Source organism: Colletotrichum siamense (genome assembly GCF_013390195.1).
Source record: "Colletotrichum siamense strain Cg363 chromosome Unknown KSG_Cg363_contig09, whole genome shotgun sequence".
NCBI classification, from domain to species: domain Eukaryota; kingdom Fungi; phylum Ascomycota; class Sordariomycetes; order Glomerellales; family Glomerellaceae; genus Colletotrichum; species Colletotrichum siamense.
Window position 1 is genome coordinate 2,842,339 of NW_023501022.1, and position 23,957 is coordinate 2,866,295.

Below are 23,957 nucleotides of genomic sequence, written 5' to 3' on the forward strand. Positions count from 1 at the left end.
CCGCATTGACAAAAATTGCTAGGATACAGGTATCTCCCTACTGCCTTAAATGCCCCTTTATGCCTCGTTGTACTTTTGCTGGTGAATGGAAATGGCTCTGTTATGCGACGGGTCAGCAAACTGGCAAAAGGCTCCCCCCTCTGTATGGGGAATTTCATATGGGTGTGCGTGACTCACCTGCCACTGGGGTCCGTCTGCTTGGACCAAGTGGGGGTCCAGCGCATGACGGTGGAAGCGCAATGCGGCGGGAAGTGCTCGTCGAACATAAGACGGTACCAGTAGCTGTCAAAAGTCATCCAAGGTCAGCTTTCGTCCTTCTCTCAACATCACAGTGGTGGTGATTCTGCCGGGAACTTACGCCTCCTTGGTGTCGGGGATATCGTCGCCCCACTCGGGCTTGGGGTTCTTCATCATCTCGTCCGTGACCTGGATCTCGGCGTTGTCCTTGAGCGCGTCGATCCACCCGTATCCGACACCGTCCGAGAACTGCTCCTTCTGTCTCCAGAGTATGTTCTCCGGCAGGTACGGCTGCGCCGACGGGTCGTCCGAGGTGTCGAACGCCTTGCGCAGGATGTACTTCTCAATCTTCTCCTTGGTGATCATCTTGTCCGCGGGGTCGATGTTCATGCACGTCTCGAGGAACTGCGAGGCACAAAACTGTCAGCATACATGGTCTTTAGTCGGGAACATCTCACTATAACTCACCTGCTTGTCCAAGAACGGCACACGAGCCTCAAGACCCCAGGCGGATGTCGACTTGTTGGCACGCAGGCAGTCGGCAAGGTGCAGGTTCTTGACACGGCGGACGGTCTCCTCGTGGAAGGCCTTCCTGTCGGGGGCGGCGTGGAAGTAGAGGTAACCGCCAAAGATCTCGTCACTGCCCTCACCACTGAGCACCATCTTGATGCCCATGGCCTTGATCTTACGGGAAAGGAGGTACATCGGGGTGGAGGCGCGGATGGTCGTGACGTCGTATGTCTCGAGGTGGTAGATGACATCGGACAGAGCGTTGAGACCGTCCTCGATGGTGAAGGTCATGACGTGGTGCTTGGTGCCGAGGAACTTGGCCACCTCGAGGGCAGCCTTGTTGTCGGGGGATCCAGGCAGACCAATTGAGAAGGAGTTGAGCTGGGGCAGGTAGGTGACTGTTGACAGCTTGTTGTCGTCGTCGATACCGACCATACCATCGCCAGTCTCGGGGTTCTCGGTGGGCAGCGTGCCGCCGTTGGCGTCGAGGGCCGCCTGCTTCAAGCGGAGAGTCTCTCTTTGGGCGATAGAAGCGACCAAGCTGGAGTCCAGACCACCAGAGAGGAGCACACCGTAAGGAACCTCAGCCATCAGTCTCTTTCTGACTGACTTCTCGAGGGACTCGCGGATGGCCGTGAGGTCGACGGGGGTGTCGGGAACCTTGGCGGGGTCCCACCAGGAAGGCTCGAAATATCTTGTGGTCTTGCCGGTGGCAGAGTCGAAAACGTGACCAGGGGGGAAGGCCTCGATCTTGTCGCAGACGGAGTGCAGGCACTTCAGCTCGGAAGCAAAGTAAACGGCATCGGGCTCTTTTGAGGACCAGCCCTGGTACAGAGTGGTGATACCGATAGGGTCGCGGGCGGCGACTGTGCGGTCCTTCTTCTTGTCGTACAGAACCCACGAGAACATGCCGTCGAGGTGTTTGGGGGCGTCGATATCGTACTCCTCGTACTATGATGGTTTATTAGGCAAGGCTGTCTGCGAGGTTGTTGAAGCGTGTGCGCATGGGTGACTCACCAAGGGGATGACGACTTCACAGTCAGAGCCGGTCTTGAAGTGGTACTTGTGCTTCAGGGCCTTGCGGATCAGACGATGGTTGTAGATCTCTCCGTTGACGGCGAGGATGATGCTCTCATCGTCGTTGGTAAGGGGCTGGGCGCCGGACTCGACGCCGACGATGCTGAGACGCTCATGGCACAGGACTGCGGGATTTGGTCAATTGGGTGACTACGGACAGCTGCGATCGCGATTGACCTACTCGTCTTGTTGGCAATAACGTTACCGCCTGCATTGGGGATGTTGGTCAGTTTTATTGCGCTTCGTAGACGACTATCGCGTGGTGACTCAGAACTCACTCCAGTCGGGGCCACGGTGGCGGATACTGCACGGGAAAAAAGTCAATTGAGGCACCGGGAGTCTGGAAAGGTATCTACTCACGCCTTGGCCAGCTTCAGGGCCGTCGGCTTGAATTTTTGGACGTCGGGGTGACTGCGCGCAAATCAAGTCAGTCGCGTTCGCCTGTAAGAAAATCATGGCGGGGTCCTGGGAATTTTTTTGGAGGGGAGCTCAATTGCCCCTCCATCGCGCCGATGTAGGGACGATCGCGCATGCTGCGTGCTTGGCTGGACGTACCGATGACAGGCGAAGATTCCACACATGTTTGCGGTCTCGAGCTGCGATTGAGTATGAGGTTTGGTTGTCGAGAGAGAGATTGCAAGCTCGAAGCAAGAGAAGCGTCCCGGGAGGAATAAATACGGAGCAGAGAGGTGGGAGGCGGCCGGGCGGAGGAGTGTGGGAGCGGGAAGAACAATTATGACTCTTCTTGCGCTTCACCCAGTTTTTTTTATTTTTTATTTTCTGCTCTAATTGCTCGGTTTCCCGCAACGGCCCCAGGCCTCTTCTGATACAATGACATCCCTTGCCCCTAGCACCTTGACACTTTAACTTCCCAGCCTGCGGCCACCGGCCAGCACCCCGTTGAGCCCTGACTGACGGTACGCAAGCCGATAAGATGAGGTACTTCATTAAGCCTCCGGCCGCAGAGCGCGAGAGCGCGCTGGCTGAAGTATCGACAGAGCAATAGCCACGATACGCTAATCTCAGACGCTGCGCTAGTGTAACGCAGCTGTACCCTGGGCCGATCTCGGCTTCTGCGACAATTGCAGCGCTGGCCACTCACAGTCCGCCAGTCTGCGCATTACCTAACCTGTCCGACTGATAAGAAACTCGACCGACCAACAGGAACCGCGAGTCGGTGTGGCTCTCCGACTTGACTTAGGGAACCACATCTGTCGGATGGTGCCACGGCGACGGCAACACTTTCCAGCATGCTGCCACGCGAGCGACAGCGGACGGGGGCTCGCCGCAAGTTGGCTAGAGCGCCAATGCAGAAAGAGAACATCCGCGGCCTGACAAGAATGTATTCGCAGCAACCCAACGCGAGCGTGTCGGAAGTGTGTGTCTCTACTGTTTGGTAATGCGCCCGCTCCCATTGACTCTAACAGCCTTACTCGTCACCGCCGTCAGGGTTCCAGGTACCTTGCCAAGCAAGCTGTGGTGGAGGCATTCTCCTCCGAATCTCAACCTCCCTTACCCTCCTAGGAGTCCGGGTTTGTTAGTTCCGCTTAGCCATATCCACCATGTCGGTTGGCTGCGGTTATATGATGCACCTCCCACCACGGACCGATGGAGCGATATCCACCTTTGAAAGAGTCACCGTGTGTTTCTCCATGCTGGCTCAAATCCACGAATGGCAAAAGCACGTGAGCTCGACCTTGCGCGATGAATCGTTTTCTTCGTGGGCTCTATGGCAGACCAAATGTCTAGGCTATTCCTGTATCGACTCTCCTCATCTTTGGAATCCTCAAATCCATCGCTGCGTCATCGACCCGCCCAAAAGCAGAGAAGCAAACCGACTGGTATTTCCCAAACGCCGAAGTCGTGCTCTCGGACACGACATTGAGATCTCGTAGCTTTAATCGTCGAATCCTGAACCCCATCTAGGGCGCAGGGTTTTCCCGCACAACGCGCTTGATTCTCTTTTCGTATTCGGCCTTGTCCTTCTTGAAGAGACTGTAAGCCTCCGCCTGAGCAGGCGACTCAGGGTTGGGGTCGTCCAGCAGGTTCTGGATACCAAGCAAGATCTGCTTGACCGTGATCGCGGGCTTCCAGGCCTCCTCTTCGTTCAAAATCGACAGGCAAACGGTGCCGGAAGGGTAGACATTCGGGTGGAACAGAGGGGGAACGAATTTGCCTGTGCCGTGCTTGTCAGCTTGTCATCTCATAACACAGGGAGATGAATAGCTTACACTTGGGAGGCTTCGTGGGATACTCTATTCACAAGCATTGAGGTTAGTGAAGGCTGTTCCGACGAATGACAGGTGCGCTTGGCATCAAGTACATACCCTCGGGGAATGTGATCGTCAGCTTGAACAAGCCGCCCTCCCAAATCGTCTTCTCCTTGCCCGGGATGCCGCACTCCCACACCTTCAGGTCAAGAGTACCCTGAGCATTGCGCTGCGGCTTTGCAAAGAAGCCGAAGGGGTGGTCCTTCCGCCACTGCTTGCTGAGACACGTTAGCAGAGAGCGTGCCATGTGTGGGATGAAGATCCGTACCGCTCCTCCTGAAGTCTGTTCTGGCACAAAGACATTGTGATGGTCTTTTCGCGTCGTTGCTCGTAGCAGTTGTCTTGCTTAGCCGCGAGGATGTGTGTCGGCTCGGCTGAGTTCGTTACGACGCTTGGATCGCGTGCGTTTGGTGACAATAGCCGAGAACGTCAAGCGGGATTTCCGACGATGGGGAAACCGCTGGGTCTTGGAGGTTTGGGAGACGACAAGGCTGCGCTTGAGCTGGGCTTCGGGGCTTGTTGGGATGACTGAAGCTGAGTCTGCTGGGCAAGAAGGCGTCCACGATTAACCGTAAAGCAAGGCCGCCTCGCTTCACACGCCTCAGCGAATGCGCCAACCCACCTCAGTTGGAAGGCGGTGGAATTTTTCGGGGTCGTTCGCCGGTACGTACCTCGCGTTGCTGCCAGCGGGAAACTGCGACCTTACGGCACCTTCAGCAAATGGACGTGCCTTCCGCAGAAGCTCGGGACACCTGGAGAGGGGCGGCAGGGGGCGCGAAGCGGAAGATTACTGGACGAATAGGAAGGACCCCGCCTGAGCAGTGCACCTTGGGCCATGGCGGTCGGCGGTCCGTAGGAGGCAGCGCGGGGTGCTGGGAATTTGACGTGGGGCAAATGGAACTGCCCAGATGCAAGACAAGGAGCTTCAGGCCCGATTCCTCGGCTTTCATCTGACAGTCCGCCTTTCTGCACGTACAAAGCCATCATCCCAGCCCCCGTGCGACAGTCAAGCCTGCCTTGCTCCAGCCTTTGTGCGGTTGGTTGTGTTGCCTGCAGCAACCTCAGATCCGGGCTTTCGTTTTCGCTGCAACCTGGGTGCGCTCCGTACTACTCTTTGTCCCGACCGCATCTGTGTTCCCGGCAAGGCGGGCCTGTTTATTCAGCATCCGAGGACTCGAACATACTTGCGTTTGCCTTTCGTCGCGCATCGCATATTACCCTTTCAAACTTGCCAAGGCGCATTGCAACGATGGAAAAGGACGGTGATTCGGCCGGGACGGCCAACAAGCCCGAGGAGTTGAAGACCACTGCGCCTGCGGTCGAGGAGAAGAAGCCGGTCGACGTTATGGAGGATGTCCCGGATCCCGATGAGGACGACCTGGACGACCTAGATGGTGCGCCACGAGTCTGCGAATCTTGCGATGGATGGACGAAGTACTGACTTGGCCAGACATGCTCGACGACTTCGCGGCGGTGAACGTTGAACCCAAGAAGCCCGAACAGAAAGCTGCGCCTACTGCCGCTGGTCCTGGAAGACCTGCTGCTGTCGCAAGCGAGACGGATGACAAGACCTTGGAAGACATGCTCTCCTCTGACGACTTTGCCAAGCAGCTCCAAGCTGGCATGGCAGATTTGATCGGGGAGCTGGAGAAAAACGTATGGCAATCGACGAGCATTTCTTGACCGCGCCGACTAACATCAGTAGCCGGAAATGCAAGCACAATTCGACGACATGTTTAAGCAGATCAACGCAGCCGCACAAGAGGTTGACTCTACTCCTCAACAACCAGCGTCAGCGACGGCATCGGCATCGGCGGCGCAGCCACCCAAACCATCATCATCCTCCGCGAGTAAACCACCACCAGCAGCAGCAGCCGCCGCCGCCGCAGATCCCATCGCGGACGGCTCATTCCAGGAGACGATCAGGAAGACTATGGAGCGTATGCAGGCATCCGGTGACCAGGCCACAGCTGCTGCGGCAGAATCGTCCACCGAGGACTTCCTTGCGGAGATGATGAAGCAGCTTGGCGACGGCAACATGGATGGGGCGGGCAGCGAAGAAGAGTTCTCCAAGATGCTCATGGGCATGATGGAGCAGCTTACCAACAAAGAGATCTTGTATGAGCCTATGAAGGAGCTGAACGACAAGTTCCCTGAGTGGCTGGAGAAGAACCGCGAGAAGACCCCCGCAGAAGACCTGAAGCGTTATGAGGAGCAGCAGGCTTTGGTAAAGGAGATTGTCGCCAAGTTTGAGGAGAAGACATACGCAGATGGAAACGCGGCGGACAGAGAATACATTGTCGACCGGATGCAGAAGGTAAGCGATCTCATAGGGCCCAAGTTGGAGCCCACGCCGCTGACACAAAGTAGATGCAAGCCGCCGGATCGCCACCTTCGGACTTGGTTGGAGATATGCCATCAGCACAGGAAGCATTCAACGCAGACGAGAGTTGCAATCCGCAATAATAGGAAGCTCGCTGCGGAGATCCAGGATATACCTTTTATTTTCACCAGACTCGTTCATGATAATCGTGACTCAGTAACCGTACAAGAGCCAGTAAAATGCCAACGCCATCCGGGCAGTTGGCCCAACGCCGAAAGCAACCATTTTCCCCAAGCAATTATCTGCCTAAACCCAAACTCCACAATGCAAACCGGCCTGCTGATAATTCGGCCAACCTTTGATACCAGCTTTTCAGGATATGTCCATTTCCTGGGAAGATGCGTCCGGTACTGCGCTTTCTTGTGACACCAGGTTCATGAACAGCTCATCATAGTCTTCGTCGTCTGATATGTTGTAAGGGTCTGACTTGGCTGGTTGCTGAGCGTCTGAAGACTGGCTGTAAGACGAAAGCAACGCGTCGAGCTCATCCTGCTCTTCCTGTGCGATCGCGTCGACCATCATGTCATCGACGTCATCGGGGATCTGCTGCTTCTGGTTCTGGGACAGAGTCGCCGCGTCCTCAATGTCCGCTTCGGAGTATATCGCGTCTCCCTCAAGCTGCTTGAAATAATAGCGTTGCCGCATATCACGGTCCCAGTCTGACTTCAGAAGCTGTCGCGCATATTAGCCCCGCATATCCACCTCGGTGGCCATCGCAGAATACTCACTGTTCCCTCCATGTCCCGCCTCTGGTACGTCTTGTCGTCCTGGCGCTGCCTGACATTCTGGAGGAAGGCTTTGCGGCGGTTCTCCTGCACGTCCTCGCGTCTCCGGAGCACCGGGTTCGGCCTCGTCGGTCGCGATGCGTACTTGAACTTTGGCGCGGGGATGGGCGACGACTGGGTTTGGCGGACAGTGTTGTCGCTGATCGGAGAGAGTGGCGATGACGCGCGAATGGGTGATGAGGACAGAGGCGACGGGACGGCGGGTCTAAAGTCCCATGGCGTCCGCTCGCTGAATACTACGGGCCCCGCGACGGAAAACATGGTGCTGCTGGTGGTTTTCCTTTCTGGCGTTTTGTCTGGTTGCATGAATGGGAGCTAGTCGAGAGCAAGTCGTAAAAATGGAGGTGCTGAGCAGATTATAGAAAGTGGTGGTGTTGTTAAAGGTCCGGTGTGTCGTGTAGTAGTCCGGAAGTGGCACGGCAAGGTGGGTGAGAGCTCGCGCATTGGTTGTTGTAATTGCTTAATTGATATCCGGACGCGACTCGGACGCGGTCAGATACATAGTACCTTGTCGTCGTGGCGCACGATGCGTGTGGCTTGAGTGTTTGACACGTGAAGTCCACTTAACGAAGAACGTTCCCCCAATCGGGCAGTGTGACCTCATGCAGTTCGCCTGCGGTCCTGGCGCGCCTGGCCAGGCCTTCTCTCTCTCCCGGCGGTTCCCGAACGGACCCCGAGGCAGGGGTCTACCAAGCCGAGCGAATGAAAAAACGGCGCCGCATGGGGGAAAGATACAGGCGCCACCCTACCCCAACGACCGCCGTGGGCCGGAGACGCAATGGCAAACAGTGACAGAGGGAAATTCAGCGAAGGAGAAAAAAAAAAAGTCGCTGCGAGGTCGACTGACGACATGATTTCCGACTAGTTCTGGGACCCTCTGTTGAACAACTCAATCCCCCTTGGCTGCTCCACAATCTGTAGCGACTGTTGAGAAAGCGAACACACGACCTCGACACCGACAATTGGCCACACGGAGAAAAAAACAAAAGAAATACCAGTAAACCCACGACCAACGTAGAATGACAGTCGCCGTGGACTGCACTTGCGATTGTCACACCATTGGCGGCAGCGGGCCAGCGTCCAGATGAAAGCCTTCTCCGTTTTCTCGTCCCCGTTGCGCCGGCTCACCACTCGACAACCATGGACGTGCTCCAGCTGTCGCGCTGGCCCGTCGGCGCAGCCTAGCAGACAGTCGTTCGCCAGAGGCAACACCCGCGGGTTCTCGTCGACATCGTCAAGGACCTCGGCTGGCAGGGCGCCACCGAAGGGAGGCCAGAGGGGCAGCAGAGTGCTGCTTCTTGCTTCTGGAGGCGGTGCAGCGGGAGCGAGTGTGCTTGCGTTCGGGGACGACATCAAATACGGTTATGAGGGAGCAGAGCGTGCTGGGAGGGTTGCTTCTGCGTTGGCGGTTTGCATCAATGAGTAGGTCTGCCTTCGACGATGTTATGCCACGCAGCGTACTGATGGAAGTGCAGTTACCGAACGACTTTGAATCAGCAAGAAAAGATCGAAGACCCCGAACTACAGTCGAAAATCCTCAAGGATTGCCACCAGCGATGCGCTGATAGGACACTCAAGGTTCTGGAGAAGAATGGCGGTATCTTCATCAAGCTGGGCCAGCACCTGGTACGACCCCCTTCACATGCTAAACATTGCGATATCACTGCTAACACCGCGATAGAGTGCTATGAACTACCTACTCCCGCCTGAATGGACAAACACCTTCATCCCCCTACAAGACAAGTGCCCCGTGTCTTCGTTCGAGTCGATCGAGGAAATGTTCCGGAAGGATACTGGCAAGGAGCTATGGGACTACTTCTCGGAATTCTCGAACGAACCCATTGGCGCGGCATCTCTGGCCCAGGTACACACGGCAACTGTCAAGGAGGATGGTGTGCAGGTAGCTGTCAAAGTGCAGCACCCTGGCGTCGGCCAGTGGGCTCCCCTCGACCTCGCCCTGACACGATTCACCTTCTCGACCCTCAAGCGCTTCTTCCCCGAATACGACCTCGAATGGCTCTCCTCCGAGATGGACGTCTCCCTGCCGAAGGAGTTGGATTTCAGAGAAGAAGAGCACAACGCCAACCGCACCCGAGACCACTTTGCCAAACTCCCCGAGCACCCCCTCGTCATCCCCGAAGTTCTCTGGTCCAAAGAGCGCATCCTCGTCATGCAGCGGGTATCCGGCCATCGCCTGGACGACCTCGAGTACCTCGACGCCAACGGCATCGACCGCGACGAAGTCTCCGCCTGCCTCGCCCGCATCTTCAACGAAATGATCTTCGGCCACAACGCGCCCCTGCACTGCGACCCCCACGGCGGCAACCTCGCCATCCGCAAGAACGAGTCCCGGCGCGGCCTCCGCGGCGGCCACAACTTCGACATCATCCTCTACGACCACGGCCTCTACCGCGACATCCCCCGCGACCTGCAGCGCTCCTACGCCAAGATGTGGCTCGCCGTCATCGACGGCGACATGAAGCGCATGCGCAAGTACGCCAAGGAGGTCGCCAACATCAACGACGAGCAGTTCCCGCTCTTCGCCTCCGCCATCACCGGCCGTGACTGGAGCGTGCTCAACAGCGAGGGCTCCGTCCTGCAGACGCGCACCGCCGACGAGAAGAAGGAGATGGGAGACGCGCTGCAGGAGGGCCTGCTCGCCGACCTCGTCCAGCTGCTCGGCCAGGTGCCCCGCATCATCCTGCTCATCCTCAAGACCAACGACCTCACCCGCAGCCTCGACGAGAACCTGCACACCCGCCAGGGCCCCATTCGCTCCTTCATGATCCTCGCGCGGTACTGCACGCGCACCGTGTTCGAGGAGCAGCTGGAGGACCTGCGGGCGCGCGGGTCCTTGCTGTGGCCGCCGAACGCGTTCCGGTTGGTGTCCGCGTGGGTTGGGTTCCTGAGGGTCGAGTTCAAGCTGGGTGCGTTTGAGCTGTGGTTGAGCTTGAAGAGGGTGTTTGGGCTCAAGGGCGCGGAGTTTTCGGCCCCTGGTATGTGATGATGATGCATTTTGATAAGCGGGTATAGACGTATAGACTTGTAATTTACGCTGTGTTCATACTTGTATTCTGCGCGGTGCTTGACTCTACTGGTGGCTTATCATGGTGCCTGGCGTTATGTGAAAAGCTTCGTTACACGGGCGAAGAGCATTGGCCCAGCGGACGGGAATGGACTAATACTGGTGTCCTCCCTATCGTCGTCCGCATCACCTTCCTTGTCGTTCTCAGGGAGTCGGTAAACTAAACGGATAAAGCACCCGCCCAGATTGATATGAAACACTGTCTATTTGCTTCCAGCTTAACAACTTGGCAATATGTCTGTTGCCTATAATCTAAGAGCCTGCTTGCTATCCCTCTTTAAGAATTGATATAATTGTGTCAAAACGTTCGACAGTAAGCGTGTAGGGCTTCTTCATATAATCGAACCACAGACACGACTCGAGCTCTTCACCTTCAACTATTTTCTGTCGCATGTCAAAGGCCTTCTGGAGCACCGTTTTTCCCTCGTTATCCTTGACCTGCTTGTCTGCTCCATTCTCGAGAAGCAATCTTAGAGATCTTATGTCCCCATTCATGACAGCCAAATGTGAAAGTGTGCTACCATCTAGTGTCTTTTCCTCCACACAAGACCCATCTTCGATGAATTGCTTTGCAATGTCTGTGTGCCTGTGTCTGATCGCAATACTTAGTCGACTTGGCTGAGTGCTCTCTGACACGTCAGTGTTGGCTCCCGCATCTTTGAGCATTCTTGCAATGCGTCCACGCCCAAACAAAGCAGCGTAGTGTAGTGGTGTAAGTTGATATCCTTTACCCAATGGCGGCGTGCCTCGAGCCTCAATATTAGACCCTAGCCTAAGAAGCAGGTGGACAATTCCATCCTTCCCCCACTCAATAGCTTTATGTAGTGGCGTTTCATCCTTTTTGGATTTGGCCTCTATGTCTGCGCCCTCCTGGATTAGACATGCCATAGTCTCTGGATTGCCAAAAGCAGCTGCTCTGTGCAGTAGAGTTTCACCACGGTCATCTCTTAAATCCTTTTCTGCACCTTGATGGATGAGGAGCGCCACGACCGCCGCTTGGCCCTTCATAGCTGCTAGGTCTAGTGCTGTCGAGGTGAGCCCCAATTTAGCTTCTATGTTTGCCCCTTTCTTAAGGAGCATTTCTGCAGCTTTCACATATCCTTCTTCAGCTGCACAATGCAGTGGTGTTAGACCCCTCTCGCCCCTGGCGTCAACTTTTGCGCCCTCGTCAATGAGCAGCGCTATCAACTGCTCGTGTCCTCTCGCAGCTGCACAATGCAGCGGTCTCGATCCATATGAGTCTTTAGCTTCCTTATCGGCTTTCTGCTCAATAAGGAGGGCCGCAACCTCCTCATGTCCATTTCTAGCCGCCCAGTGAAGGGGCCTGCGCATGTCGAGGTCTCGAGCTTCCTTCTCAGCACCCTGATCCACGACAAGCCACCTAACCATGGGCGTTTGCCCGGACAAGGCTGCAAGGTGTAAAGCTGTTCTGCCATTGTTGTCTCGTTGTCTTTTGTTCGCCACCTCCCAGAGGTTTTTAGCGATATCCAACCATCCCTTATATGCGGCCCATAGTAATGGTGTGGTTCCTGAGGCATCTGGGATGTCTACATTGGCTCCTGCCTCGATTAAGACAGTCACGGCTCTACTGTTTCCCTCCACGGATGCGCAGTGTAGTGGTGTCATGCCATCTCTGCCCTGCGCATTGATATCCGCACCTTCCTGGATGAATAGGCGAATGGTTTTCTCTCTCTCGTTGTCTGGGGGTTCCATAGCACCGAGAAAACTACAAGCGTGGTGTAAAGGTGTCCAATCGAGTAGGTCGCGGGAGTTGACACCACCAAACTCCTGTGCCTCCTGCACAACTCTCCACTTGATTCCCCATCGAAGGCCAGTCCTGGCAAGTTCATGGAAAGGCGACCAATGATGGATGTATTTCGCGTCCAGTCTGTCTCTGTTCGAAATCTCGACTTCATCGGCGGATTTGCGTTGAAGTTCGGATGTTTTCTGCAGGTTTATGAAGCTGAATGCCGTTGGATGCCTGCTGTTTCCTTCTGAACGGGCGTCGCTAAGTGCCACATCTCTGCAAGAGCGATCTTCAGTCTCCTGTTCGCAGGCCTCAGGGCGTCTCTCAAGATAGCCCCGTTCTTCGTATAACTCCATGAGACTGAACATGATATCATGATCGGCATACTTGTTCAGTTCTTCCGCAACTTCCCTCTTTGCTTGCTCGAGACTCCGGTGTTCAAGCGACCAATCTTTTCCTTTCCTTAAATCGATGGTTGAGGAGACTTGTCTTAGATATTCAACTACCACAGCTGTGGCCTTGGTGACTATCCCTTGTCTACCGAATGTATTTGCTGTTTGGAAAAGCCATAGATATATCTGTGTAGCTTCGTCCCAATGCTGCAGTAGCTCATGTTGTCTAGCTTGCTCTCTTGCTAATCTGATGATTGCATCATCAGCTCGGGGGAGCTTCTGATTTTGGCTAAGCGGCGGTACAACGCTCAGATAGATGTCCTCCAGGGTTCCGAGGCCAGTGCTCTCGATTTCCCGAATCATTGTAGACAAAGCTGCGTTCTGGAGTGTGAAGGATCTCCAATTAATACTAGTGCCAGTGGTGTTGGGCTGTACATCGGCAACGCTCTGGAAAAGTTCTTTTGGTCCGTCCCAGCTTGCAACGGCATGCATGAATGCCGAGAAAATGTGCTGGGCAAACAGCAATGGCAAGGAAGCGTACGACTCTGCTGCAAGAATGGTTCCGCTTTCACAGACATATCCGCCGTGATCTTCAGTTTCGTCGAGCAGGCTTTTGCGACTGAATAGGCTCGAATTTTGAGGACTCTCGGCCTCGCCACTCGTGCCTGGCTTGTAAGTCTGAATCCACTTTTGCCGACCATAGCCAATGGTTCTGTGGGTTTCCATTTCTAGTACGCTTTCTGCATCGCTGACTCCATCTGGACGCTCTTGAAGCTGCCGAAGTTCAAAGATTCGAAATAAGTCTTTCGGCAGCCACCATTGCAGATCTTGATGAAGAGCTGGGGTGTGGAATCCTAAAAGCCGCAAGCTTTGCTTCCCTTTCGACTCCTCCATACGTAATCGCACATCGTCTCTCTTGTTGATGGGATTCTCAGTGACTCCGTTGTATCTCGGAAGTCCGGCTGCTGTTTTCTTCTCGTCATTGATTTCCCTCTCATCCTTGACTTTCTTCTCGTCCTTGACGGAGGAAAGCCATAATGAAAGCGCTGCTTCGTATTCATTCGCGTACGCTTTCCATTTTCCATTGGCTTGTCGGTATAGTTGAAAGTTGATTGAATGGCAATCCGATCCACCATAATTGGCTTCAAGGGACCAAAAGAACATCTCGCCGGAAGCGGGGTCGATGGTTGCAGACGCTTTCGAAGTAGACTTCTTGGAAGTAGAGGTCATGGGAGAGAGCCCAACCAAGGTATCCATCGCGATCTCAATTGCCCTAGCAAGGCAAACGGCCTCAGCAGAGGCAGGACCGCGCCATTCTGATAAATGACCAAGATTCTTCCGGATGTTCAAGACCTCCTCAGCGCTCAGGGCAGAGCTCCCTGGAATGCAAGATCCCGTGGTTTCAGCACCCCCTTGGCAAAGCGTCTTATTGGGGGTCATGTCCTGTTTTCCGCTTGGGCTTCCACTCGAAGCGAGCTGTCTGTCTCGGCCTAAATATACGCCTCCACTACTCGCGATTTTCCACTCGCCAACGCACCCGTTGGCCCCTAAGCTCTCCGAAGCATCTTCTGCACTCGATGAAGCGCCGAAGCTCGGCCCATATTTAGCATTGCCATTCCAAGGTGCTTGATCAGCCTTGCCTAATGTCTTTGCAAACCAATCAAGCTCGTATCCGGATGGCAAAGATTTGGCTTCTGGCGGTGTCACGAGTCCACGACGGACCCATGCTTTAAGACAAACCATTAGGAAGACTGCACCGAGTTGAGCAATCGAGGCTGACCAGTGCAGCCCTCGTAAACCAACGAACTGCAAGATGAATCCCGTCATGGTAGTCATTGTCCCAAGAACCGTCTCAACTTCGAGTGCGGTCGAGCCATTTGGCGCCGATTGCTTCCCCCCTTGTGATGTGGATCGAGACTGCCCAACACTTTTATGCCTGGGCCGCCTAGATGTCGTGATAAAGGGTTGATCATTCTTTGCATATATAGCAAATGATCCGAAAACCTGGTCGCTGACAGTCTTGTTTTGTTGTAGCCAAACCATCCGGACCCTCACGTTTTGCTCCCGTGGGTGAAATCGCTCCTCCTCTGTGCTGCTTTCCACGACATGGGCACAAATCATCATTCCAAACACCAAAACAAGTGTTCCTGTTGCAGCGCAAGGGTATGCATAGCTCGCGATAGGACTGCCATCTTTCTGGAACTTTAGAGTCGGGTAGTACGTGGCGAAACCGGAATATAAAAGGACGCCGAGTTGCAAAATCGTTCCGAAGAACGCCACAACGCGCAATTCCCCTCTCCCAGTTTCACGATGAGTATTGAGGGAAATATTTGGTGCGTCGCGAGATGAGTTGCGTTTAATGATGATAGTTTGGGGCGCTGGGTTGCCCTCGGAGTCTTTCTGACAGGTCGGCTGTGGAGGCTTTTGCGAATCTCTCCATCGACGAACGTCGTCCTTGATATTCAAGTCTAGGAAGAAACCATCAATAATTTGAACATGGATGAGACAGGAGAGCTTCTCACCGATTTTGACGAGATGACGATCCTTGTCATTCAACTTCTCTACTTTATCGTCCACCTCTATGTTAAATGCCTTGTTTCCAGACTGCGTGTCGACGGGCAACAGACAGATAAACTCAACAACCGAAGGGGATCCCATGCATCTCACAATCTCTTGACCGTTCCAAAGCTCGCAGACCTCCTGTGAGGTTGACGACATAAGCTCAGCCTCGGCTACGGCGAGATTCTCACGAGCTCGCCCGATCACCGCCTTAAGCCAAGAAGGGCCTCCAACTCGAATTGCTCCCACAATAGCGGTGATAATACCAAGAGGAGCCATCGCAAGAATGATGTTATCGGCCCAGCCCATAGCTCCACTCATAAATTGCATGGTTACTCGTTCTCCAAAAAGCGCCAGTAGCCTGACGACGGAGTAATATTGAGTACGGCATCCCAAAAGAATATTTCAGCAAACTTACGGTCCGAGGTCTGAGAAGAGATTGTTGGCAAAGTCATCTCCTCCATCTGCAAATACGGATCTTGCCCGCAGCAAGATGAAAAGGAGTAGCAGCCTCCTGTTGACAGACATGCTGTCTCGGCAATCGGGGTATCTGAGAGAAGCGTGCGGAGGTGAAAGGTCGCTTATGTTGATGGATGTTGGTTTCTGAAGAGAACTTTCTTCGTGATGATCGGACAAGAATGCAATGAACAGCTGTAAGCAGGGCAATTGTCGAGTGGGAGAAGAGAGCAGACGCGGCTGAGAATTGAGAAGCGGGACATCTGCGGTAATTTCTTCAGACATCAGGCTGTCGTTTTCGGCAAGACCCCTCACCCAGCGAATACTCGAATTAAGCGCCGCAACCCATTGCTCGTTAAGCCATGCACATGCATGGTTATGTTGGTCCTCATTGCGGCCTCAATACACCGCTCGCGCCGTATCTAACCCTATCATGACCCTTGAACATATCCACTCATCGGCTACGGTACCACTATTGGTTCGCTGCTGACACATTCGCCAGAATTCAACCTAATCAAAGACCTGTGCCTGTTATGTGGATGTTATGCGCAGTTGCTTGTACGACCTAAGATGCGCTGCTATGTCACGATTGTGTACCGTTAAATAAAACGGTGCTTGATTCGGGTTCTAGTGAGAATGGCAGATGTGGTACTGCAACGCATGACGGCCTGCCGGGCTATACTGACCGGAATATCTTGCAGCTCTCAGCCTCTATCACTTTTCCTGTGAGTCTATGAGAGCCTACATTTCTGTTTCTAAGTCATGTTTGAAGATCTCTTAGTGACAGAAGACCGACGCCTTGGAAAGGATCTCCTGTAAGTCTGCGTGCAGCACGATCCCTCGGAACAACAGGAGCACCTCCTGTGTTCAACGAGTTTCCAGTCCATCGATACAAAGCTTCCAATTGTCCAAATTGTTTTACGACGATTTGACAGTTGTATGTAAGACAGCTAGCAATCATGTTGGCGAGGAGACCGCCTGCCTTCAGCTTCTGCTCTGATTTTGTGGCACATAAAAGATGTCGTAGGTCCATTCAGGCTCCTGTTTCTCTTTCAAACAGGTATAAAGGCGAATTTTCATGGGAATTGCTCATGAGGAAATAAAATCGTAGAAGTGAAAAGTGACAAATTTCTTTTCTACTGCCGTCCTCCTTCTAACACTTTCAACCAAGTGGTGCAAGCAAGATAACATACAACCACACATCCAATATACTAGATACCGTGGACTCTGGAGCTAGCGTTCAGCGAAATTCCCGGAGTGCAGCCCTCCTACATACTCTCACGCCTGCCTTTACGCCTGCCCCCTACCCTCTCGGAATAACCTCACACTATGTAGCGCCACTTAGCCGACCAATCTACGAAGGGCCTCAAAGGGGTGACCAATTAGCCAAGAGATCCCTCATATTAATCTCGCGTCCGACCTTTGCTGGGATTCACAATTGTAACTCCCTCGCTTCGCCCAGTAGCTACGCTCCGGGTGAGCCTTTTGAAAACTCAACCAAAATTCAACATGGAACCTCAAGCTCCGCAATAGCTGCCGACCTCGAATTCAGTTGTCGTATTTGACATGGTAAGTGTCACTCCAAGAATCTTTGTTGTCATCCCAGTAGGTTTTCAAATCCTGTGAGTTCACTTTGAGACAAGAACACACCGGCAGACCCAGGAAAGGAATTACGAACCTCGAATGCCATGGGGAAGCCACTGATGGGTACGGAACGATTGACGCCAAAGTTGACCTCAATGCTAATTGGGATGTGGTCAAATTGTTGGTTGAATTCGATTTCAAGCCTGAAATACCGGTTGCCTGCTTGATTCTTTTCTTTCCGATCTCCCTTGACTTCGAAGTAATGAGTGCGATCCAAGATGCGACTCAATGCTGGCTCATGGGGCTGGAACTGACATCCGATCCAACCCTTGATTGCATAAATGTCATTGCGCTGAAACTCGTCGATGGAAGTCAGCTGGAAGAAAAACATGCTAGAACATATCTTATCAGCCAGGAACAATAGAAGGTCTGGCTTATAAACCGGGCTCGCAGGCTCCCGAGTGAACCACGTTTTCCCCATTTCTGCTTGGAACTTAGCGTTGCCGGCTGTCGTTTCCATACGGCCAACTTGGTCAGTGGCATCAAGAGCTGGTTCCTTGCCGTCCCTAAACTCAACATTGAGGCGGAAGGACTTCTCCTTGATTTTGAGCGTTTGGCTGTCAATGTATTCTTCCCATGCTTTCTGCCCGTTCATAGAACTAATGAAGACGGCCACTAAGGGCTTAAGCCAATGAGGAGAACGTGGTGTTGTTCCAGCGGTTGGTACGTCTGCTGGACTGGCTGCGTCGCCAGATCCGACAGACAGAATCAGGTCATAGTGCGCTTCGCTACCCCACAACTTCCTGCACTCGTTGATGGCAAGTTGAACAGGATTGTTAAACCGAAGGCCTCCATCATGACAATCAAGCCCATGATTCGATATCGGCTTGAAATACATAGGAGCAGCAGATGTGCATCTCGCTCTATCAAAGATATCGTCAGCCATAGGCTCACAGCCCCAAAGGTGTGGAAGATCATGGAGAATCGCCTGACATATCCATGCTTGACACGTGAAAGCATCAGAGAGAATGAACAAAACTCACGCTTTCCACAGTGGCAGTCCAGATCTCATGTACTTGTCCGAATCTCCAAGGTTGTAGTTTGCTATGAGCATGGTCTCGCTGTCCACCGTTGTCGTTACTGCCACCCTGGTTGAATTCGTACGCCCGAAGACTTGGTTGGGCTGTGGACCAAACGCAGAACGAACTGTAGCCTCGAATTGAGAAGTTTTGTAGATAGATCTCCTCAGCAAGCGCGCCATATAACCCAATGCAGGAGTAGTTGTGAGAGGCTTGGCATGGAATCCGTCGTCGCATATCTTTCGGAAAATCTTTATGCACTCTGATGCAGACCGCTGCTGTATTCCAAGACCTAGAGAAATCATGCCGCCTTGACACATGTTAGTCAATAACGTCTGTCTGAATCAATGCAGAGTTTCTGGTAGTGTATCTCAAGCTCAAAATCATTTACTCACCAGCACTAGTGCCGACCATGAGATCGAAAAAGCGACCGAGTGGAACACCGAGGTCAACGAGATCCTCCAAACGCTTGAGAAGGGTAAGCTCGACAATCCCATGGACGCCGCCTCCATCAAGTGAGAGAATTCGCAAGCCTGAAAGGGGAGGTCGTGTTTGGATACTGAATGGCCACTTATTCCCGCCAGAGGCTCCACAGATGACACACTCGGTATGAGTGTAATTGCCCGGGTATTTGAATCCGTCAGGTGTGGAATCGAAATCTTCCAGGCAGTCCACGCAAAGGTAGTGGGCGCATGGTAAAACGTACTCTACTCGACCGAAGAGACATCCCAGACAGATCTTTGACAACACGTCATCGCCATTGTTCATGACGCCTTCAGAAGCCGACATCCACCGAGGAGATCCTTGAATTTGTCGAAGTGCTGAAAGCTGTGTCTTGTGTTTCTCAGCAACCAGCGAGCGCCAATTTATTTGACGTGCCATTTTAAGCGCTTTGCCTCCATCAATCGATTCCATTGTTTTCCTGAGAGTCGATTGTATTTTGTTGATGAACTCTGTTGTGTCAAAGTCACCTGCCACAAAGGGACCGCCGCCAAGGATAGCGCCAGTCCTGCTTTGATGGCCCACGGCATGACCATACTTGAGATTGACACATCTCTCATTAGTCGTTGGATCGACAAACTTACAGACTCTGTAGAAAGCGAAGAAAGACTCTAACGCTTTCACACAAATTGACTGTAAGTCCTTAGTGAACACAACATCAGGGTGTTGAATAAGCTCTAGAAGTGCGAACTAAATGTTATTAAGAAGTTCCCTATATCAGGCATCAAGTAGGACCGCCAAATTTTTCAGAACTTGAACTAACGGTGAAAGTTTACTTACTGCGGCCTTCAACTCGAAGACTGTTCAGCAAAATGCTTGTTGCCAGGACTCCTGCCGTGGCTTCGAGTTTCTCTTCTGGATTTTCTTTCAAAGCATGCTGGATGAAGCTTGAGAATTTATCCTCCAGGCGTCTAGGAATAGAAAGCTGTTTTCTGCACTTGTCGAAGTCGAATGGTGCAGAGTCACCACTAGCCAGGTGCTTGAATGCAAACTCAGTGACAAGATTCAACTGTCTGATATCAAAACGAGTCCATGCCTTCTTCCTGAGATCCTGGACACGGATGGAATTGAATTCTACCCGGTGCGCAAGCTTTGAGTACTGTTCGCACATTATGTCTGTCGTTCCTAGCTCCTTGTAGCCTTCCTGGGGGATGTAGTGAACGTGAACACTGGAGAAGCTCTTTTCGAAGAGCTGTTTCATCGTGGAAGATCCGTGCTGTGATATTGGACGATTTAGCATTCTAGCAAAGGCAAACACATAAAGATTGGGATATTATTGCACTACTTACAAGGGCAGCTAGCTTCCTGACTCTGGCATTTTCCGTGATCTCAAGTTCGATGGCTGAGAAGAAGCTGGAAGTGATGACATCTTCATCACCGGATAGCCAATTTTCACTTTGTATGAATGGTCCATTGAGCACAATGATGAGAGCAGGTAGTGACTGTTGATTGACAGTGCTCTGTGCTCCTATCATGGACCAGTCCAGAAGCTTCAGGGCAGAGTCTGCCCATGCCTTGTGATTTCGCATCACATAGCAGACAACATCACTGAAGATGTATAGAAACCGGGGATAGAGTTCCTTGACGGCGGTTCTCCTGTCCATTAGTTTGTCGCCTTCGGTCTTCACAAGGTAGCTTCTACCATATTTCGCCCACTCTGTCTGGTACTTTGAAGCCACAGGTTCTGTGCCAAATATTCCCTCACAGTCTGCAAAGAGCCTTGGGCAGTCACTGCCAAACGTTGCAGGATCTGGATAGAGGTTGACTTCTCCCGTCGTAGAAAGTGCAGCTGTTTCGACGTTGTCGTCCGCAGGGACGGGGGCGTCGATAGATTCGAAGCGATCGAGGCATTCTTGCGTTGCTTGATAGATCAGAGAACGAACTACACCAATATTGTGTCAGTCGGCGTCCTAAATCTCAGGAGCAAGGCATGCAAATAGTAATCCACATTCTGGCAGAGTCGAGGCGCCGTGCTGAATCTTATGTCGGAGGAGAAAAGATAATGAACCACCTCGGGGTGTTAGTAACTCACCGAGAGTAGACTTTCCAGCATTTGTTTCGCCAACAAACGACGTGATGCTCGGAAATTGGCGCTTGGGGCTGTTTTCTCCATGGAATTCTATTGACCTTTCCATGAGTAGCGACAGCCTCTTGGTCTCCACGATGGTGTTTACTCTTCCTGTGGTACTGACAACAGTGTGGAGACCAAACCATTTGGATGTTTCGTCATCCTTGAAGCACTTGTCCCTCGAAAGTGGAGAGCTTATTCCCAAGTTCTTTCCTGAAACCTTATACCAGAAGGCAGCTGAAAGCTTCGATGCCCCACGCCGATGACTCGGGTGTTTCTTCTGGTGCTTGTTCTGGAAACATGGCTCGCATAGCTTCTTACTGCAAGAGCAAGTGACATCGTATGGCCTTTGATCGCACTTTACACAAAGATCGGCAGAGAAGTTCGACATTTTGGAATCTCACGACAGGTGAAAGAGGTAAAATCCGTCCTGGTGAATGGAAGAGTAGGTGGCAATGACAGAGAGGTCAGACGTCGTGGACTACATCCATTTTTATTGTTTCATGTCAGTGCCGACAAATAAGAGACCGCAATAACTTGATTCCACAGCTTAGCTTTGGAACACAGGCCTCACATGGCGCCGTTACCATCTCAGCCATGTGAATTTGGGCGTCGAGCACACCATCTCCCATCACTCACAAATCAAAGAGCCATTGGCGAGGACCGAGACCGTTGCCTTTAAGGCAACCGAAACCGGGAGGCTAGAATGAGACTGATCATCCCAGCTCAGGTATCAGTCCAATAGAGAATGAACTTCTTATGCGGCCATCCTGCAAGCGCATGCAGTCATCTCAAGGGATAAGCGGTGAGCACATCGACAGCAGCACATTGCCAATGCCAGACGGCCACTTCTACAGAGACATACGAAATGTTGATCAATTGTATTTGACGCCACAATTTTCGACCACCGGTTTTACTGGAAGGAATTCTAGTGTCACGTTCTTCTCGCCCTCATGAGTGGCGTCGGAGCGGGAGAGGGTGGCGAAATTGAAGGCTTCTGAGGGTAATGTAGCCATAGCCTGCTCCTGCACACCATCATCTTGTTGATGGAAGTTTTTCCTCGCTGGAAGTCCTTCATAGAAGAGAACTAGCTTGTCCTGGGAATGTGCACTTGATATGACGGTAAAATCTGCACTTGCCGATGTCTCGGCAAGCCATAAGCTGACAACCAAGTGCTACCCAATGCTTTCTTATTCAGCTTGCCGTCTCTCGTCACCTGCCCTCCCACCGGTGTACTTCATGCCCGAAAGGTGCATAAAAAGTCGTGACACAACATCAATAGACATCAGCTCCTTGCTCATTGCCAAGAAAAGGCATCAACAGCATCTCCGTCTGAATATCAATGCCAGCCTGCAATATGAATGTGTGATCCTAGTCTACCCTGTTGTATTCAAAATCAACATAGCTAGTGCCTTTACCCATAATATTATACCTTTTGAGTATCTTTAATAAAAGAAAGTGCGGACCGCACAGGCGAGTCTCGCCCATTATCTGTAGAGTCAGCTGTCCAAGGCCATTCATCCTCATCCTTTATTCGTAATGGAGCGCATGTATTCACTGCTAGATACCTAGACATCGCACTCGCCTAAACAGAGAGCTGCAGAACAACTGTCAGATAGACTAGGAATCGTTTCAAGAGCCACAACCCTGAATCACTTATCAAAGGGACGCCTTCGGAATGCCAGAGCAGCTACTACCATGCGTGCAATCACCATGTTTTCAATCAACACTAAGAATTGGCAAAGTCTTCTTTTTATTTCTATCTTGATTTGACCTAAATACTCTACTAAGCCATTGGAATGGCAGTAATCTAAGCATCCTTTATCGTAAACCTAATATTCAACACACTTGACCCCCGATCCGCATCAAACTCAAACCCCTCCGCCGGGCCCGGCGTACCCGCCAGGCTCTTCGGCTGCACCATCCCCCACACCACCGCCTCCGTGATCTCCTTCACGCCCAGCGCATCCTTATGCTGGATCAGCATCCACGCCGTCCCCGCGCCGTGCGTGCTGCCCAAGATCGCGTCCCCCTCCCTCGTGCCCATCTTGAACGTCACGCGGTCGTTCCACCCCGGCACGCGCTTCTGCCCCGCGTCTTTCAGCGCCTGCAGCACGAGGTTGTACGTCGGCCCGTAGGTGATGTGCGCGCGGAAGACGACCTTGAGGCTCTTGGGGTCGACTTTTTTAGCTTGGCAGCCGAGCAGCCACTGGAAGAAGGCAAAGTCGGAGAGCGTGTCCATGTCGGGCACGGTGCCGAGGCCGTATTCCTTGACGGCGTATTTGGGGGACATGTTGACGTCGAAGATGAGCGCGCCGGCGGCGGGGTTGACGACGTTGCTGTAGGAACCTAGCGACGGCTGAGAGAAGTCAGTATAGATTTCGGGTATAAGATAGGGCCCCAACTTCGGGACAGAGTGTGAAAGGTCCCTTGGGCAGTTCACTCACCTGCCCCGTCTCCCCGTTCGCCTGCTTAAACTCCTTGTCGTGATCATAATAATACACCGCCCCGTTCTTCTCATCCACAGGAAACGCAGTATCACTCATCGCTTCGCTGAGAAACTTCACATTACTGGGCTTCAGCCCGCCGTCGTAGGGATACCACCACGTATCCAAACTCCACCCCCAGCGCGCCGTGCCCGCGGGGTCCTGGTACGGGCTCACGACCGACGCGCCGCCGTTCGCCGCCGCGGCGCCCGCGTTGTCCACCGGCATCAGGGTGCGGAGGTACTCCCCCTTCTTGACGCGGCCATCGTAGTCGGCGGGGAAGTCGGGGAACGCGCCCGCGCGCTTGGAGAGCGCGGGCGGGGGCGTGGGCGACGCGGTGAGGCAGACGGCCTGGAGGAGGAGGAGGAGGAGCGGTAGCGACAGGCTGCGCAGCCTAGAAACGAACGTTGCGCTGGACATCGTGAAAAGAGCGGCACTTTGTCACAGCAGGATCAGTAATCGGAGTGGTCACGGAGCCGGGGGGATTCGGGCATGATTATGTGAACACGGGCTCGACATCTTTTTATTGCGGATTCGTGGGACACGAAAGACCCGAACTGTCTAGTTCTGTGCAGAGGCTGATGTCGGAATAACCGACTTCCAAATAAGATTCATTTCTGTGTAAGGGGGAAGGGAGAATAAGGTTACGTCCGAACTCATGTTCATCGTATAGCTCAAACGTGCGCGGGGTGTAACGTGTGCTGTTCAATAGCATACAACACGTGAGTGACAAAAAGG

The 23,957-nt window shown here is 52.9% G+C and overlaps 7 protein-coding genes across 7 annotated transcripts; 2 read left to right on the top strand and 5 right to left on the bottom strand.

Moving 5' to 3' along the window:
* Positions 1 to 57: 57 nt before the first annotated feature.
* ASN1 (Asparagine synthetase [glutamine-hydrolyzing] 1) lies at positions 58 to 2,405 on the bottom strand (the record flags this gene model as incomplete). The annotated part of the gene is made up of 9 exons (XM_036645286.1): positions 58 to 97; positions 178 to 282; positions 359 to 642; positions 706 to 1,698; positions 1,765 to 1,949; positions 2,006 to 2,032; positions 2,103 to 2,128; positions 2,185 to 2,235; positions 2,380 to 2,405. The coding sequence occupies 9 exons, from the start codon at positions 2,403 to 2,405 to the stop codon at positions 58 to 60; spliced, it is 1,737 nt and encodes a 578-aa protein (XP_036489098.1).
* A 1,341-nt stretch (positions 2,406 to 3,746) lies between these two features.
* On the bottom strand, positions 3,747 to 4,397 carry hus5 (SUMO-conjugating enzyme ubc9; the record flags this gene model as incomplete). The annotated part of the gene is made up of 4 exons (XM_036645287.1): positions 3,747 to 4,000; positions 4,056 to 4,079; positions 4,152 to 4,312; positions 4,363 to 4,397. The coding sequence occupies 4 exons, from the start codon at positions 4,395 to 4,397 to the stop codon at positions 3,747 to 3,749; spliced, it is 474 nt and encodes a 157-aa protein (XP_036490021.1).
* A 946-nt stretch (positions 4,398 to 5,343) lies between these two features.
* On the top strand, positions 5,344 to 6,560 carry PEX19 (Peroxisomal biogenesis factor 19; the record flags this gene model as incomplete). Its single annotated transcript, XM_036645288.1, has 4 exons — positions 5,344 to 5,488; positions 5,545 to 5,750; positions 5,800 to 6,411; positions 6,465 to 6,560. 4 exons carry the CDS (start codon positions 5,344 to 5,346, stop codon positions 6,558 to 6,560), a joined length of 1,059 nt encoding a protein of 352 aa, XP_036490020.1.
* Positions 6,561 to 6,789: 229 nt separating this feature from the next.
* On the bottom strand, positions 6,790 to 7,523 carry CGCS363_v013440 (uncharacterized protein; the record flags this gene model as incomplete). The annotated part of the gene is made up of 2 exons (XM_036645289.1): positions 6,790 to 7,149; positions 7,206 to 7,523. The coding sequence occupies 2 exons, from the start codon at positions 7,521 to 7,523 to the stop codon at positions 6,790 to 6,792; spliced, it is 678 nt and encodes a 225-aa protein (XP_036489918.1).
* A 1,157-nt stretch (positions 7,524 to 8,680) lies between these two features.
* CGCS363_v013441 (ABC1 family protein MCP2-like protein) lies at positions 8,681 to 10,266 on the top strand (the record flags this gene model as incomplete). Its single annotated transcript, XM_036645290.1, has 3 exons — positions 8,681 to 8,688; positions 8,738 to 8,888; positions 8,944 to 10,266. 3 exons carry the CDS (start codon positions 8,681 to 8,683, stop codon positions 10,264 to 10,266), a joined length of 1,482 nt encoding a protein of 493 aa, XP_036489919.1.
* A 348-nt stretch (positions 10,267 to 10,614) lies between these two features.
* Positions 10,615 to 13,743, bottom strand: CGCS363_v013442 (putative ankyrin repeat protein; the record flags this gene model as incomplete). The annotated part of the gene is made up of 1 exon (XM_036645291.1): positions 10,615 to 13,743. The coding sequence occupies one exon, from the start codon at positions 13,741 to 13,743 to the stop codon at positions 10,615 to 10,617; it is 3,129 nt and encodes a 1,042-aa protein (XP_036489914.1).
* An 8,800-nt stretch (positions 13,744 to 22,543) lies between these two features.
* On the bottom strand, positions 22,544 to 23,639 carry CGCS363_v013443 (uncharacterized protein; the record flags this gene model as incomplete). The annotated part of the gene is made up of 2 exons (XM_036645292.1): positions 22,544 to 23,092; positions 23,181 to 23,639. 2 exons carry the CDS (start codon positions 23,637 to 23,639, stop codon positions 22,544 to 22,546), a joined length of 1,008 nt encoding a protein of 335 aa, XP_036489915.1.
* Between the last annotated feature and the right edge of the window lie 318 nt (positions 23,640 to 23,957).